The sequence below is a fragment of the Anomaloglossus baeobatrachus genome, chromosome 5, assembly GCF_048569485.1.
Source record: "Anomaloglossus baeobatrachus isolate aAnoBae1 chromosome 5, aAnoBae1.hap1, whole genome shotgun sequence".
In the NCBI taxonomy this organism is placed as follows: Eukaryota; Metazoa; Chordata; class Amphibia; order Anura; family Aromobatidae; genus Anomaloglossus; species Anomaloglossus baeobatrachus.
In genome coordinates, this window is record NC_134357.1 from 162,065,843 (window position 1) to 162,081,714 (window position 15,872).

The 15,872-nt window shown below is 50.8% G+C and overlaps 1 protein-coding gene across 4 annotated transcripts in view; it reads right to left on the bottom strand.

Annotated features, from left to right (window-relative positions):
- WAPL (WAPL cohesin release factor) overlaps positions 1 to 15,872 on the bottom strand; it is a 199,202-nt gene that overhangs the window by 100,331 nt on the left and 82,999 nt on the right. For all 4 annotated transcript variants that reach the window (XM_075348989.1, XM_075348988.1, XM_075348987.1 and 1 more), the window contains 2 exons: positions 11,292 to 11,387; positions 9,646 to 9,795 (listed from right to left, as the gene is read on the bottom strand). In XM_075348989.1, coding sequence (XP_075205104.1) covers positions 9,646 to 9,795; positions 11,292 to 11,387 — 246 coding nt within the window. The remainder of the gene's footprint in view (positions 1 to 9,645; positions 9,796 to 11,291; positions 11,388 to 15,872) is intronic.

Sequence of the window (15,872 nt, forward strand, 5' to 3'; positions counted from 1 at the left end):
AAAAACGGCGGTGCGTGACACAGATTCGGAGCGCCCGCACCAAATCCAAGGTGTGCAACGCCTTCTCAAAGCGATGCACAGGGGCCGGACAAAGAGAGGGCAATGAAATGTCCTGGTTAAGGTGGAAGGAAGACACCACCTTAGGGAGAAAGTCCGGAGTCGGACGAAGAACCACCTTGTCTTGGTGAAACACCAAAAAGGGGGATTCCGAAGAAAGCGCAGCCAAATCAGAAACTCTCCTGAGAGAAGTTATGGCTACTAGAAAGACAACTTTCTGTGAAAGTCTAGACAAAGGAACCTCCCTGAGAGGCTCAAAAGGGGGTTTCTGTAAGGCCGTGAGGACCAGATTAAGGTCCCAGGGATCCAAGGGCCGCCGGTAAGGAGGGATGATGTGAGATGCGCCCTGCATGAAGGTGCGCACCTGAGCCAGTCGGGCGATACGCCGCTGGAACAATACCGACAAAGCCGACACCTGTCCCTTGAGGGAATTGAGGGACAGACCTAACTGTAGGCCTGACTGTAGAAAAGACAGGACGGTCGGCAAGGAGAACGGCCAAGGGGCATGGCCGGAAGAGCGACAGCAGGACAGGAAAATTCTCCAAGTCCTGTGGTAAATCTTGGCCGAGGAAGACTTCCGAGCCTGAGTCATGGTGGAGATGACCTCAGAGGGAATGCCTGAAGCCGTCAGGATCCAGGACTCAAGAGCCACGCCGTCAATCTGAGAGCCGCAGAATTCTGGCGGAAGAACGGACCTTGAGAGAGAAGGTCTGGGCGGTCCGGGAGATGCCACGGCACCTCTACGGACAGGCGGAGCAGGTCTGGGTACCAAGCTCGCCTGGGCCAGTCCGGAGCAATGAGTATGACTCGACGGCCCTCCGTACCGATCTTGCGCAGAACCCTGGGCAAGAGCGCTAGAGGGGGAAACACATAGGCCAGACGGAACTGAGACCAATCTTGAACCAGTGCGTCTGCTGCGAAGGCTTGAGGATCGTGGGAGCGAGCCACGTAAACCGGAACCTTGTTGTTGTGCCGGGATGCCATCAGATCCACTTCCGGAGTGCCCCACTTGCGGCAGATCAATCTGAACACTGACGGATGCAAGGCCCACTCGCCGCCGTCCACGGTTTGACGGCTGAGATAATCGGCCTCCCAGTTTTCCACGCCTGGGATGTGGACTGCAGATATGGTGGACTTGAAGTCCTCCGTCCACTGGAGGATTCGTTGAACCTCCAACATCGCCAGACGGCTGTGAGTCCCGCCCTGGTGATTGATGTAGGCAACCGCTGTCGCGTTGTCCAACTGAACCCGAATGTGCTTGCCCGCCAACAGGTGGTGAAAGTCTAGGAGAGCTAGAAACACAGCTCTGATCTCCAGCACATTGATCGGGAGGGCTGATTCGGACGGAGTCCAAGTGCCCTGTGCTCGGTGATGAAGAAATACCGCTCCCCAACCGGAGAGGCTGGCATCCGTGGTGAGTATCACCCAGGACGGAGTCAGGAAGGAGCGTCCCTGTGACAGGGAGAGGGGCTGAAGCCACCACTGAAGGGAGTTCCTGGCCTGTGATGACAGAGCCACCAGCCTGTCCAAGGAAGAGATCCGCTTGTCCCAACAGCGGAGAATGTCCAGCTGCAAGGGACGCAGATGGAACTGGGCAAAGGGAACCGCTTCCATTGACGCCACCATCTGACCCAGCACCCGCATGAGGTGTCTGATGGAATGATGGCGGTGCCTCAGCAGAGAGCGCACCGCCAGACGAAGGGACTGCTGTTTGACCAAGGGCAACTTGACAAGTGCCGGCAGAGTCTCGAACTGCATCCCTAGGTACATAAGTACCTGTTTCGGGGTCAGAGTGGACTTGGGCAGGTTGACAAGCCACCCGAACTGAACTAGCGTGTCGACAGTGAGAGAGACACTCCGCTGGCAGTCTACACTGGATGAGGCCTTGACGAGAAGGTCGTCCAGGTAAGGAATCACTGCCAATCCCTGGAGGTGCAGGACCGCAACCACTGCTGCCATGACCTTGGTGAACACCCGAGGGGCCGTGGCTAAGCCAAAGGGAAGAGCCACGAACTGGAAATGTTCCTCTCCGATTGCAAAGCGTAGCCAACGCTGGTGTGAGACCGCAATAGGCACATGCAGATAGGCATCTCTGATGTCGATGGATGCCAGAAAATCTCCTTGGGTCATTGAGGCAATGACCGATCTCAGAGATTCCATGCGAAAGTGCCGCACCTGAACATGCTTGTTGAGAAGCTTGAGATCCAGGATGGGCCGGGAGGAACCGTCCTTCTTGGGGACTAGAAAGAGGTTTGAGTAGAAACCGCTGAACCGTTCCCGGGCGGGAACCGGAACAATTACCCCGTTGGCCTGCAGGGAGGCCACGGCCTGAGAGAAGGCGGCGGCCTTGGAGCAAGGGGGTGTGGACAGAAAAAATCTGTTTGGCGGGCTGGAAGAAAATTCTATCCTGTAGCCGTGGGAGATAATATCCCGCACCCACTGATCGGTGACGTGTTGGAACCACACGTCTCCAAAGTGGGAGAGCCTGCCACCGACCAAGGACGTTGCTGGCGCAGCCAGATAGTCAAGAGGAGCGGCTCCTCCGGTCTTTTGAGGACGCGGCTTTGCGCGCCAGTTCGGTTTACGATCCTTGGCTGCGGTAGTGGACGCGGTCGAGGGCTTCGAGGATGACCAGTTAGAGGAACGAAAGGAACGAAACCTCGATTGGATCCTGCCCTGGACAGGTTTCCTGGCCTTAGTTTGAGGCAAGGAAGTACTCTTCCCGCCAGTAGCCTCCTTGATTATGTCATCCAGCTGTTCCCCAAACAGCCTGGACCCAGCAAAAGGGAGACTCGCAAGGTACTTTTTTGAGGAAGCGTCTGCTTTCCACTCTCGAAGCCACAAGATCCTGCGGATCGCGAGGGAGTTAGCGGAGGCCACCGCCGTGCGGTGAGAAGCCTCCAGGATGGCAGACATGGCGTAGGATGCAAAAGCCGAAGCTCGAGAAGTTAAGGTCTCCAGCTCAGGCATAGAGTCCCTGGTGAGGGAATGCATCTCCTCCAGAGAGGCAGAGACTGCCTTGAGAGCCCACACTGCCGCAAAAGACGGGGAGAACGAGGCTCCAGCCGCCTCATATACAGACTTGGCCAAAAGGTCAACCTGGCGGTCAGTGGGATCCTTAAGAGAAGTGCCATCAGCCACAGCCACGACTGTGCGGGCTGAGATGCTGGACACCGGAGGGTCTACCTTTGGGGACTGAGCCCATTCCTTGACCACCTCTGGTGGAAAAGGAAAACGGTCGTCTGAACTACAATTCGGAAAACGTTTGTCAGGACAGGCCCTGGGTTTGGTAACAGTGGCCTGAAAGCTGGAGTGGTTAAAAAACATACTCCTAGCTTTCTTAGGTGAGGTAAACTGGTGTATCTCTACCAGAGAGGCTTGTTCCTCAGACTCTGGTGGGTTGAGGTTCAGTACGGAGTTAATGGACGCAATCAAGTCACTAACATCCGCATCCCCCTCAGACAAGTCAATGGGGTACATAGAGGTAGCGTCTGAGCCCACAGTAAACGAGTCCTCCTCGCCCTGCACCTCGGCACGTGAATCAGAGCCGTGGGAAGAGGAAGGAGAAGGGTCCCTGCGTCTCCGTTTAGGGGGACGGGGTCCTGGGACATGCTCTGAGAGCTCTGCAGAGCTAGGAGCAGCCGAAGCACCCTGAGAAGGGGGCTGATGCATGGTCAGCAGTGTCCGGGACAGCTGCCCCATGGAGTTGGCAAAAGACTGGGAAATAGCTTGTGAAAAGGATGCTACCCAAGCCGGGGGTTCAGCCACCGGGGCCAAAGCAGCCGGAGGGACCCCTGCGGAGGCTCCAGGCTGAGACACAACCATGTTAGCACAGGCATCACAATGTGGGTATGTGCTTGGCTCTGGCAGAATGAGCTTACAAGCAGTGCATATAGCATACATGTTTGCAGCCTTGCTCCTAGTGACAGACATGCTGCTGATGGTGGAGGCTCTGCAGCCAACATACACTCCTGTAGAATGCCTGAGAGTGTAATAAAAGTCCACAACCAGAGGTTGTGGCTTACCAGCCCGTGCTCTCTGTGTGCCCTCCGGATTCCACCGCTCCCCTGTGAAGCGTTAGCCTTCCAGATAGAATGCAGCTGCAGCATCCAGCTCCCTCTAGCGCAAGAACGCTGAGAAAATGGCGCTGGGAGAAAGAGGGGGGGCGTGTATAAGCCCAAGAGCGGGAAAAACGGAGGGCAGAGAGATACAGGACGACATACAGGGGAGGGGACATCTCCCCAAGGAGAAGTGCCCTCCCCTCTGCTGGTCGGGCGGTGGGCGGCGCTGTATGCAAAACATGCAGAGAAGCCAAAACCGAAACTAAACCCAAACAGAAGCCGGGGCCTAGATTTAACAATGCGGCCGACGAGCAGGCACCTTCGGCGCGGTTCTCAGGGGAAATCCCCAGAATCGGCCGGAATTTACAGTAACGTTAAAACACATACTGTCCCCCTAATAAAAGTACCCGGGACCCCTGAAAAACGTCTCTATACTTAGCTTTGAGACGCAGGGCCATATCCCTGGAGAGGGGGGTAAATGCTCCTTCCAGCAGGGACCAGACAGGGCTGCGGAAGGGGACCGGTCTTCTGCAAGCAGAGAGGACCGTGGAGGCTCCCACTTCAACCCAGAGCCTCTTAGAGGATGTGAAGGAGCGCGGCATGTGAAGGCTCCAGCCTTATAAAGTCAACCTTAACAGCACCGCCGACAGAGTGGGGTGTGAAGGGACATGCCGGGAGTCCAGACTGGACCCGCTTTTCTTCCAAATCTTTAAAATAAAATAAAAATGAGAAAAAAATATCAGAGAATGCAAGTGTGTGTTCCTCCTGAAACACAAAGTATTGAACTGGATAGATTGTCATCCAGGGAGTGTATATAGCCCGGAGGGAGGAGCTACACGTTTGAGTGTAGTACTTTGTGTGTCCTCCGGAGGCGCTAGCTATACACCCATGGCTTGGGTCTCCCATGGAAGGAACGATAAAGAAATGGCCCTTGAGACAGCAAGTATGGTCGGTCTGGGAGTGCCCACGGTTGACCCACCGTGAGGTGCCACAGATCCGGATACCACGACCTCCTCGGCCAGTCTGGAGCGACGAGGATGGCGCGGCGGCAGTCGGACCTGATCTTGCGTAACACTCTGGGCAGCATTGCCAGAGGAGGAAATACATAAGGCAGTCGAAACTGCGACCAATCCTGAACTAATGCGTCCGCTGCCAGAGCTCTGTGATCCTGAGACCGTGCCATGAATGCCGGGACTTTGTTGTTGTGCCGAGACGCCATGAGATCGACGTCCGGCGTTCCCCAGCGGCAACAGATCTCTTGAAACACGTCCGGGTGAAGAGACCATTCCCCTGCGTCCATGCCCTGGCGACTGAGAAAGTCTGTTTCCCAGTTTTCTACGCCCGGGATGTGAACTGCGGAGATGGTGGAGGCCGTGGCCTCTGCCCACAGCAGAATCCGCCGAACTTATTGGAAGGCTTGACGACTGCGAGTGCCGCCCTGGTGGTTGATGTACGCGACCGCCGTGGCGTTGTCCGACTGTATGCGGATCTGCCTGCCCTCCAGCCACCGATGGAACGCCTTTAGGGCTAGATACACTGCCCTTATTTCCAGAACATTGATCTGAAGGGAGGACTCTGTCGGAGTCCAGGTTCCCTGAGCCCTGTGGTGGAGAAAAACCGCTCCCCACCCTGACAGACTCGCGTCCGTCGTGACCACAGCCCAGGATGGGGGCAGGAAGGATTTTCCCTTCGACAGAGAAGTGGGAAGAAGCCACCACTGAAGAGAGGTTTTGGCTGCCAGAGAAAGAGACGTTCCTGTCTAGGGACGTCGACCTCCTGTCCCATTTGCGGAGAATGTCCCATTGGAGTGGACGCAGATGAAACTGCGCAAAGGGGACTGCCTCCATTGCTGCCACCATCTTCCCTAGGAAGTGCATGAGGCGCCTCAAGGGGTGTGACTGGGCCCGAAGGAGAGAGTGCACCCCTGTTTGCAGCGAACGCTGTTTGTCCAGCGGTAGCTTGACTATCGCTGAGAGAGTATGAGACTCCATCCCGAGGTAAGTCAGTGATTGGGTCGGAGTCAATTTTGACTTTGGGAAATTGATGATCCACCCGAACCTCTGGAGAGTCTCCAGAGCAACGGTCAGGCTGTGTTGACATGCCACCCGGGAGGGTGCCTTGACTAGGAGATCGTCTAAGTAAGGGATCACCGAGTGGCCCTGAGAGTGTAGGACCGCCACAACGGATGCCATGACCTTGGTGAAGACCCGTGGGGCTGTCGCCAGGCCGAAAGGCAGTGCCACAAACTGAAGGTGTTCGTCCCCAATGGCGAAACGCAGGAAGCGTTGATGCTCTGGTGCGATCGGCACATGGAGATAAGCATCCTTGATGTCGATTGATGCTAGGAAGTCTCCTTGGGACATCGAAGCGATGACAGAGCGGAGGGATTCCATGCAAAACCGTCTGGTTCTCACATGTCTGTTGAGCAATTTGAGGTCCAAAACGGGACGGAATGATCAGTCCTTTTTTGGCACCACGAACAAGTTGGAGTAAAAACCGCGACCACGTTCCTGAAGGGGAACGGGGATCACAACTCCTTCTGTCTTCAGAGTGTCCACCGCCTGAGCAAGTGCATCGGCTCGCTCGGGGGCGGAGATGTCCTGAAGAAACGAGTCGGAGGACGAGAGCTGAACTCTATCCTGTAACCGTGAGACAGAATGTCTCTCACCCATCGGTCTTGGACATGTGGCCACCAGGCGTCGCCAAAGCGGGAGAGCCTGCCACCGACCGAGGATGCGGTTTGGTGAGGCCGAAAGTCATGAGGAGGCCGCCTTTGAGACGGTGCCTCCGGCGGTCTTTGGAGGACGTGACTTAGACCGCCATGCAGAAGAGTTCCTCTGGCTCTTCTGTGGCCTGTTGGATGAGGAGGATTGGGATCTGGCTGAGGGCCGAAAGGACCGAAACCTCGCTTGGATTTTCCGTTGCTGAGGTCTGTTCGGTTTGGACTGGGGCAAGGACGAGTCCTTTCCCTTGGATTGCTTAATAATTTCATCCAATTGCTCGCCAAACAAATCGGTCGCCAGAAAAAGGCAAACCGGTCAAGAACTTCTTGGAAGCAGAGTCTGCCTTCCATTCGCGTAGCCACATGGCCCTGCGGACTGCCACCGAATTGGCGGATGCTACCGCTGTACGGCTAGCAGAGTCCAGGACGGCATTCATGGCGTAGGATGAAAATACCGACGCCTGAGAAGTCAAAGACGCTACTTGCGGAGCAGAGGTACGTGTGACCGCATTAATCTCAGCCAGACAAGCTGAGATAGCTTGGAGTGCCCACACGGCTGCAAAGGCCGGAGCAAAAGACGCGCCTGTGGCTTCATAGATGGATTTCATTAGGAGATCTATCTGCCTGTCAGTGGCATCCTTGAGCGATGAACCGTCTGCCACTGATACTACGGATCTAGCCGCTAGTCTAGAGACTGGAGGATCCACCTTGGGACATTGAGCCCAACCCTTAACTACGTCAGAGGGGAAGGGGTAACGTGTGTCATTAAGGCGCTTAGTAAAGCGCTTGTCCGGAAATGCTCTGTGCTTCTGGACAGCATCTCTGAAGTTAGAGTGATCGAAAAAAACACTCCGTGTACGTTTGGGAAACCTAAACTGGTGTTTCTCCTGCTGTGAAGCCGACTCCTCTACAGGTGGAGTTGGGGGAGAAAGATCCAGCACCTGGTTGATGGACGCTATAAGGTCATTTACTATGGCGCCCCCTTCAGGTGTATCAAGATTGAGAGCAACATCAGGGTCAGAGCCCTGGGCTGCGACCTCCGCTTCATCCTCCAGAGATTCCTCAAGCTGAGACCCCGAGCAGCGTGAAGAAGTCTGGGAAGATTCCCAGCGAGCCCGCTTAGCCGGTCTGGGACTGCGGTCCGTGCCGGAGTCCTCCACGTGATACCTGGAGGCCACCCCGGGAACACGCTGCGGCGCAGACCGAGAGGGGCCTGGGGGCGAAGATCCCGCAGTGCCCGGGGCCTGTGTAAGGGCCGGTCTGGACTGCAAGGCTTCTAGTATCTTAGCAGACCATTTATCCATAGACTGAGCCATGGATTGTGAAAGTGACTCAGAGTTTCTCAGCTAAAACTGCAAACTCTGTCCCTGCCACCTGGACAGGGGAAGCCGGCGGTTCTACCTGGGCCGAGGGTCCCAGCAGTGCCCGAGGCTCCGGCTGAGCGAGTGCCACAGGGCCCGAGCATTGCTCACAGTGAGGGTAGGTGGAACCTGCAGGTAGCATAGCCGCACAAGAGGTACAGGTTGCAAAATAACCCTGTGTCTTGGCACCCTTGCTCCTTGTGAACGACATGCTGTTGTCTCCAAAGAAAGTGATCACTGAGGGTACATAGCGAAAAGCTAAACAATGCGGCTGAACCGAGAAAATATATAATATATATATATATATATACACTTCGGCACCCTAGGGGGACCAGCACCGGGTGACCGGTGTGGCTTACCGACCGCTCAAGCGGTGTGTGTCCACCAGATTCCCTGCCTTGGGTCTCCCAGAGCTGCAGCCAGAAGTCCTCCACCGGCAGAATGTGTTTAAAACATGCCTGCCGGCGTTCTTAGGGGAGGAGGGAGCCGTGTGCGTGACTAACAAAGTGCGGGAATCTGGTGCCCCAGAGTGATTAGTGAGGGGGGAGGAGGACACCTAAAGTGTGCTCCAGCCCTCACTGTCGACGTCAGGCCGACCGTCCCGCCCTTACCCCTGACTGGCAGGCCCGGGAGTTTAAGGCACTAGGCCGCAAAAGCCGGGGACTAAATTTAATACCGCGGCCGGCAAACAGGCACGGTCGGCGCGGTAGTCCCGGTCGTCATACAAATACAGCAGCCGCTGCAGCGTCTGAGACCAAAGTGCTCCATGCACCGTCCCCAAGGGGACACAGAGTACCTTTAGATGCAGGGCCCTGTCCCTGATGATACCAAGTCTCCTGTCCGTCAGAATCCCCACAGGGGCTGCGGAGGGAGCCCGGTCCCAGTGCCTGGATGACCGGTTAGGATCCCACTTCTCCCAGAGCCTCTAAGGGATGGGGAAGGAAAACGGCATGTGGCTCCAGCCTTTGTACCCGCAATGGGTACCTCAACCTTAACAGCACCGCCGACTCAGTGGGGTGAGAAGGGAGCATGCCGGGAGCCCTGTTAGGGGCCCTCTTTTCTTCCATCCGATACAATCAGCAGCTGCTGCTGACTAAAATGGGAGCTCGAGTGAATGTGTGCCTCCTTCAACACAAAGCACAAAACTGAGGAGCCCGTGATGCACGGGAGGGTGTATAGGCAGAGGGGAGGGGTTACACTTTTTAAAGTGTAATACTTTGTGTGGCCTCCGGAGGCAGAAGCTATACACCCAATTGTCTGGGTCTCCCAATGGAGCGAAAAAGAAAAGTAGCGGTGCCAATGTTACTAGTGCAGAGCACTGTGTTCGCACAGTGATGACACTGATCACATAGCATGCAGTACGCTACTTATGTACCTACTGTAAGAACAGAATGAGAACAGTCAAAAACAGATGACTGCAGAGAGGAAAGAAGAGAACACTCACCTCTTTGTGCTCCTTCCTGCATTTCAGGGCAGTGACAATGTCTTGGTATGGTTGTGTTGGGACCGTCACAGTTTTGATAACTTTAGGAGGAGGAGCTGGTGCTTTGAAAACACCATCATCTTTTGGAGCTGAAGTCTCAGATGGCTTCGTCTGTAGAGATAAAATAGTTACATATCATCAGACTGCACTACTGCTAGCACATTGCTACCTGCATACGTCACCCAGCGTGCACGAGGTGGCGGACACCGGACATACCATTACTAGGGACATGACTTAAGAACACACAAGCAGTAGATTGTAACGGCGGGGGTCCAGTAACACCAGAAAATAAATCAGACTTTACACTTCTCCCTACTTCAGGACCGTTTTATTCCAGTTCTGAAGAAATAGCCAAACACCCCTGATGATCTCCATAAATTAGGTGCTGTGGTTCTATAAGTGGTCACCTGAAAATATCTTTCTGTATTTGATAAAATGAATAGAACAGTGAATTATAAAAGGAAACCTAAAAGACTTTTCAGAAGTGGGCAAACAGCAGAAAATGTCTGCTGACCAATCTGCATTCTTTGGAACTAATCATCAGGGTGGATGGGATAAGCTTCACCCGTCATGCAGAGAAGTGTCCTGGTCTCAATTGTGATAAACCCACAGGCTGCCAAGTGGTTCTAGGCACGCAAACCTCTCACTGAGGGGCGCTGAACGGAAAAGGAGTCTGCCAAAACAGGCCGCGACAGGCCTAACACTAGAAATGCTTGATGCACGCAGATCTGGAAATGTCAAGATGCAAACACAACCAGCAAAAAACAACAGTCAAAAAAAACACAGATGTCACTGTAGGTTGCAGCCAGGGCTGTGGAGTCGGTAAGCCAAACCTTCGACTCCGACTCCTCAAATTCTCTTTCACCGACTCCGGCTCCGACTCCTACATATATTGCTTATAGTTAGGTGAAAAATTTATTGTAGTACATGAATATGTGTATGTGAACATCAGACATTTAATAATTTTTATGATACAATAATCAAGATATTTGGATAGAACAAAATATATTTATTGGAATACAACTTTAGAACACAAAAAACTGTAATAAATTGTAAATATGTAATACACTATGTAATATACAGTAGATTACATATATATCTTGTGTGTGTATATACACTGTATGTATATATATATATATATATATATATATATATATATATATATATATATATATATATATATATATATATATATTACATATTTACAATTTATTAGTTTTTTGTGTTCTAAAGTTGTATTCCAATAAATACTTTATGTTCGATCCAAATATCTTGACTATTGTATCATAAAAACAATTAAATGTCTGATGTTCACACTGTACTACAATAAATTTTTCACTTAAATATAAGCATTATACTAAATGTTATTATTTAGTAAAATATTCAGCACATTCTGCATTGCACTCCTGTCCCCAATTTATTATATATTTTAGGAGTCGGAGTCGGTGCATTTTATACCGACTCCAACTCCGACTCCGACTCCACCAAAATGAGCTCCGACTCAGACTCCGACTCCACAGCCCTGGTTGCAGCAGGCCCAAACCATTCTGAATAAGAAAAAAATCCCCTTGTATTGCACATGTGCCCACAAACTGGCCTTTACTTACTGGTGCAGACTGGACTTTGGACGCAAGTACTGAAGGAAGCTCTTCTGCCTCCGGATGGTTCCAGTGTCTCGCATTGTAGACCGCTTTTGTTGGAGACTAGGAGCAGAGAAGGATTACATAATGAAATACACTTGAATCCACGGTAAAGGTGCCATCACTAATATATCCATTAGGTTTTTTCTTAAGAAATTTCTTGAGTGAAGGATTAACGCACCTACATTAAAAAAAGCGCACCAATAACGCACCAAAAAACGCATGCCTTTTTACCGCGTTTGGTGCGTTTTTGCGGCGCGTTTTTGCAGGTTGGACCCTGCGTTTTTTAGTGCTTTAAAAGCAATAAATAATATAGATAATTGATAGAAAGATGGATAGATGAATATTGCTAGATAATGGATAGATAAATAATGGATAGCTAGATAAATAGATAATGAATAGAGTCCCTGTGAGGACACTGCAGTTCTTGCGAGCGGTAGTGTGTTCACATTACCGACAGTGAGAAATGACCTGTGGTTACCTCTGCAGGCTCGTTACAAGGCTGCATTGACTACTATGTGTCAGACGCGGCTGGATCAGTCTGCAAGTGTCGTGGGACCTGCGTGGACTACGCCGGAGCAGTGTGTTTGGGGGTTTCAATAAAATGGTGAAAGAGGGGGCTTTTTTGTTTTATTTAAAATAAAGGATGTGTGTGTGTGTTTGTGTGTGTATATATTCACTTTACTTACGTGTTAATCATGGAAGCTGTCTCATAGATGCTGCCATGATTAAGCTTGGACTTCGTGGCAGCGCATAGCTGCCATTAACTCATTATATTACCTTGATTGCCACCGCATCACGGCAATCGGAAGAGCCAGGGACACTCTGGGACTGTCGCATAATGGATGCGACAGTCCCGGGGCAGCTGCGGGCTGATATTCTCAGCTGCAGGAGTGTGGGCTGGGGGGGGGCATTAACCCTGGCCCTCGCCCTCCCCAGCATGAGAATACCGGGCCGCCGCTGTTAGTTTACCTCAGCTGGACGATAAAAATACGGCGCAGCACACTTTTTTTTATTTTTAATATGTACATTTGGTTTTTTTGTGTGTATATGTTTGTGTGTGAGTGTGATGTGTGTGTTTACTCTGCTCAACTTCCTCTTCCTGTCATAATGACATCACTTCCCTGCAAAACGCAGGGGAGTGATGAACATTATGTCCGGAAAAATGCGACATAACGTGGGAATAACGAAATAAGAAAAAAACGCAGTGTGCGCACAGCTATTTTTTCTGCCATAGGATTTGCTGGGGAATGTCTGCAGAAAGGTTACAACCATTTTCTCAAGAAATATCTGCAGCAAATATCTGCAGCAAAAATGCAAAAAAAAAAAAACAACGCAGGTAAAAACGCAGTGTGCGAACATAGCCTTAGTATGATTTTGAAGCCTGGGCAATGAATTTCTACAAAGGCCATAAAGATTTATTGGAGATAACAAATTTATTGGATATTTTCCACAAGTCGTAGCCTAGTGCCCGCACATTGTGCTCATCTTGTGCATTAAAAGAAACACACCACATCAATTATTAAAGGGATTTCTGGTTTAAAAAAAAAAAACCCTGACCACTGGCTGCAGTTTGTTTTTAAATTGAACTTATCACTAGATTTTCCAATATAACCTGAGACCACCACCAGCGAGCCCTTACATACAATATCTAGAATGCTGTACAGAAGTCCCCAAGCCGATCTAAACCGTATTTTTCGGACCATAAGGCGCACTTTTTTTCCCCCCAAATGTTGGGGGAAAGTGGGGGGTGCGTCTAATGGTCTGAATGTAGGGCATGGCTGCGGGGAATGAGGGTGCTGCGGTGGAGCGGGTCATCGGGGGCACGAGCAGGCAGCAGCAGCGCCTGCCGTGACCACGTGGGCCCGCTCATAACATATGCACGGCCATCATCCCGCTCATCTCTCAGTGCTGAAGCCGGGGCTATTAGATGGGCGGGATAATGGGCGGGGACGCGCGCATAATTAACAGCCGGCTGTGATCACCCCTAGCAACTACAGCCTGGAGTGATCATGTTTGGTTGTATTCATTGCCCCCCACGCATCATCATCAGTGCGGGCTGCAGTGTACTCACCGTTCCCCTGCAGCATCGCGATGCCCTCCAGTCTGCCGGCCGCGCTGTGTGGACTGGAGACTAGCGGTGCTCACAGCGATGAAGTCATCGCTGTGCGCACGTGTGTCCTCACAGCCACGCTGGGAGACTGGAGGACATCTCGGTGCTGCAGGGATCGTGGCCGGCTCAACACAGCGCTGCCGGCACAGACAGGAGGAGGAGCGACGCTGCGTGGAACGAGGAAAGGTGAGTGTAAACGTTTATTTTTTGTGTGTGCCGAAGGATGGGGGTATATGAACAGGATGATGGCATATACCAGGATGATGGGGGTATATGAGCAGGATGATGGGGGTATATGAGCAGGATGATGGGGTTATATATGAGCAGGATGATGGGGGTATATGAGCAGGAACCAGGATGCAGTATATAGCAAGATGGGGCTATACCAGGATGAGGGACATAAATATATACACAAGGCAGGAGGATCATTACCAGGATGGGGTACCTTAGTAGAGAATTTGGGGATATTACCCCCATAACAGTGTCAGCAGCAGATCCTCGCCCCATAACAGTGTGTCATGAGATTTTTTGCTTAAAATTTTATTTTCCTTCTCTAAAACCAGGATGCGTCTTATGGTCCGGTGCGTCTTATAGTCCGAAAAATACGGTACATAAGACCCTTATACTCACCTGTGGGGAGGTCTGGCCTAGTGGGCATTGCTGATCTTGATCAGACGCCTCCTATATTCTTGCGATTGCAGTCTTTTTTCCCCTGATTCGTGTAGATGACGCATCCTACATCATCCAGTGTCCTCCATTGTGCTCCTGTGCATTTCTCTCTTACCTGTCGAGAGCAGAGTGAAGTATTGTAGTGCGCATGCGTGAGTAGTCTTTGTCCTTTTCCAGCACCTGTGCATTACAGTACTTTGCTCTGCCCTAGGCAGGCTGGAGAGAAGTGCACAGGAGTGCAATGGAGAACACTGCATTGTAGGACATGTCATCCACACAGAGCAGGGAAGGATGACGGCAATCACAAGAAGAGAGGAGGAGTCTGATCACGATCAGCGACATCCATCAGACCGGACTGCAGCACAGGCGAGTATAAATGTTTAGGTTATACAAAATCGGCTTGGGTACTTATATACAATATTCTAAAAAAAACGTACATAAAGAGCTTATTAGTGGTGGGCACAGTTTATATGGGGATAACTGTGCTTTACTCCAGAGCTGAGTCTTTGTTGCGGCTCCTTGTGTGTTTTCGTCTGCAGCCAATAAGTCAATTCAGCATCTCGTGATATTGTCTATGAAGAGGCGCTGACTGGCTGCAGTGCTATTGCCCTGACGTCAGCGCTGCAGAGGCGCTGATTGGCTGCAGTGCTATTGCCCTGACGTCAGCGCTGCAGAGGCTCTGACTGGCTGCAGTGCTATTGCCCTGACGTCAGCATTGCAGAGGCGCTGATTGGCTGCAGTGCTATTGCCCTGACGTCGACACAGCAGATAACAGACTTTAGAAGCAGAAGTGACTCGGCGTTGGAAGCGTGGAGGACTAGTAAAGCCAGAGCTTGCTCACCTGATTGGGTTATGTATGTGGCAATCTCAATAAATGCCCATAGATTCAGCTGCTGCAGTCATGTAATTCATTTTTGAGAAAGGGTACAGTACGCACCAGAAATGAGATAATAAAAGTTACTAGAAGTATTTTCACAAGTGGACCTACTCCTTTTCGACAGCAATGTGATCAACCAGAACCTGTATCTCCTGCTTCTCCTCCATATAAGTGCACATAGGCAGAGACCTGTCATTCCAGGGCAGGAGGCAGGAAGAAGCCGCCAGAGATGAATATACATGGCTGCCATCATACAGCCAGTGCTGATACATGTGGCCAGGGATCCGCTGTCAGGGTCACTGTAAATCTTACATTTTCACAGTTGGGAGTTTTATGGACACAGAAATAGTACATAACTTATTTTCAATTTTTTTTATTTTTAATGATGGGGGGTGGGGATGAAAACTTTCTTATTTTATGCTCTGGCAAAAAGACCACTGCAAAATTTTCAGATTTTTCTCTTTATAGGTATTTTTTTTTGAGTAAAATGTAAATTGTTCTTTTATTCTATAAACTCCTGACAAAAGGTCTCCGAATTTCCAAACAATAAATTTTGTATTTATTTTTTCTGAAAATGAGAAAATGGTCAAAATAACAAAACGACGCATTGCTTTCAGACCTCAAATAATGCAAAGAAAACAAGTTCACACAGTGGGTATGGAAAGTATTCAGACCCCTTTACATTTTTCACTTTGTTTCATTGCAGTCATTTGGTAAATTCAAAAAAGTTAACTTTTCTCATTAATGTACACTCTGCCCCACATCTTGTCAGAAAAAAACAAAATGGAGACATTTTTGCAGATTTATTAAAAAAGAAACACTGAAATATCACATGGTCATAAGTATTCACACCCTTTGCTCAGTATTGAGAAGAAGCACCTTTTAAGCT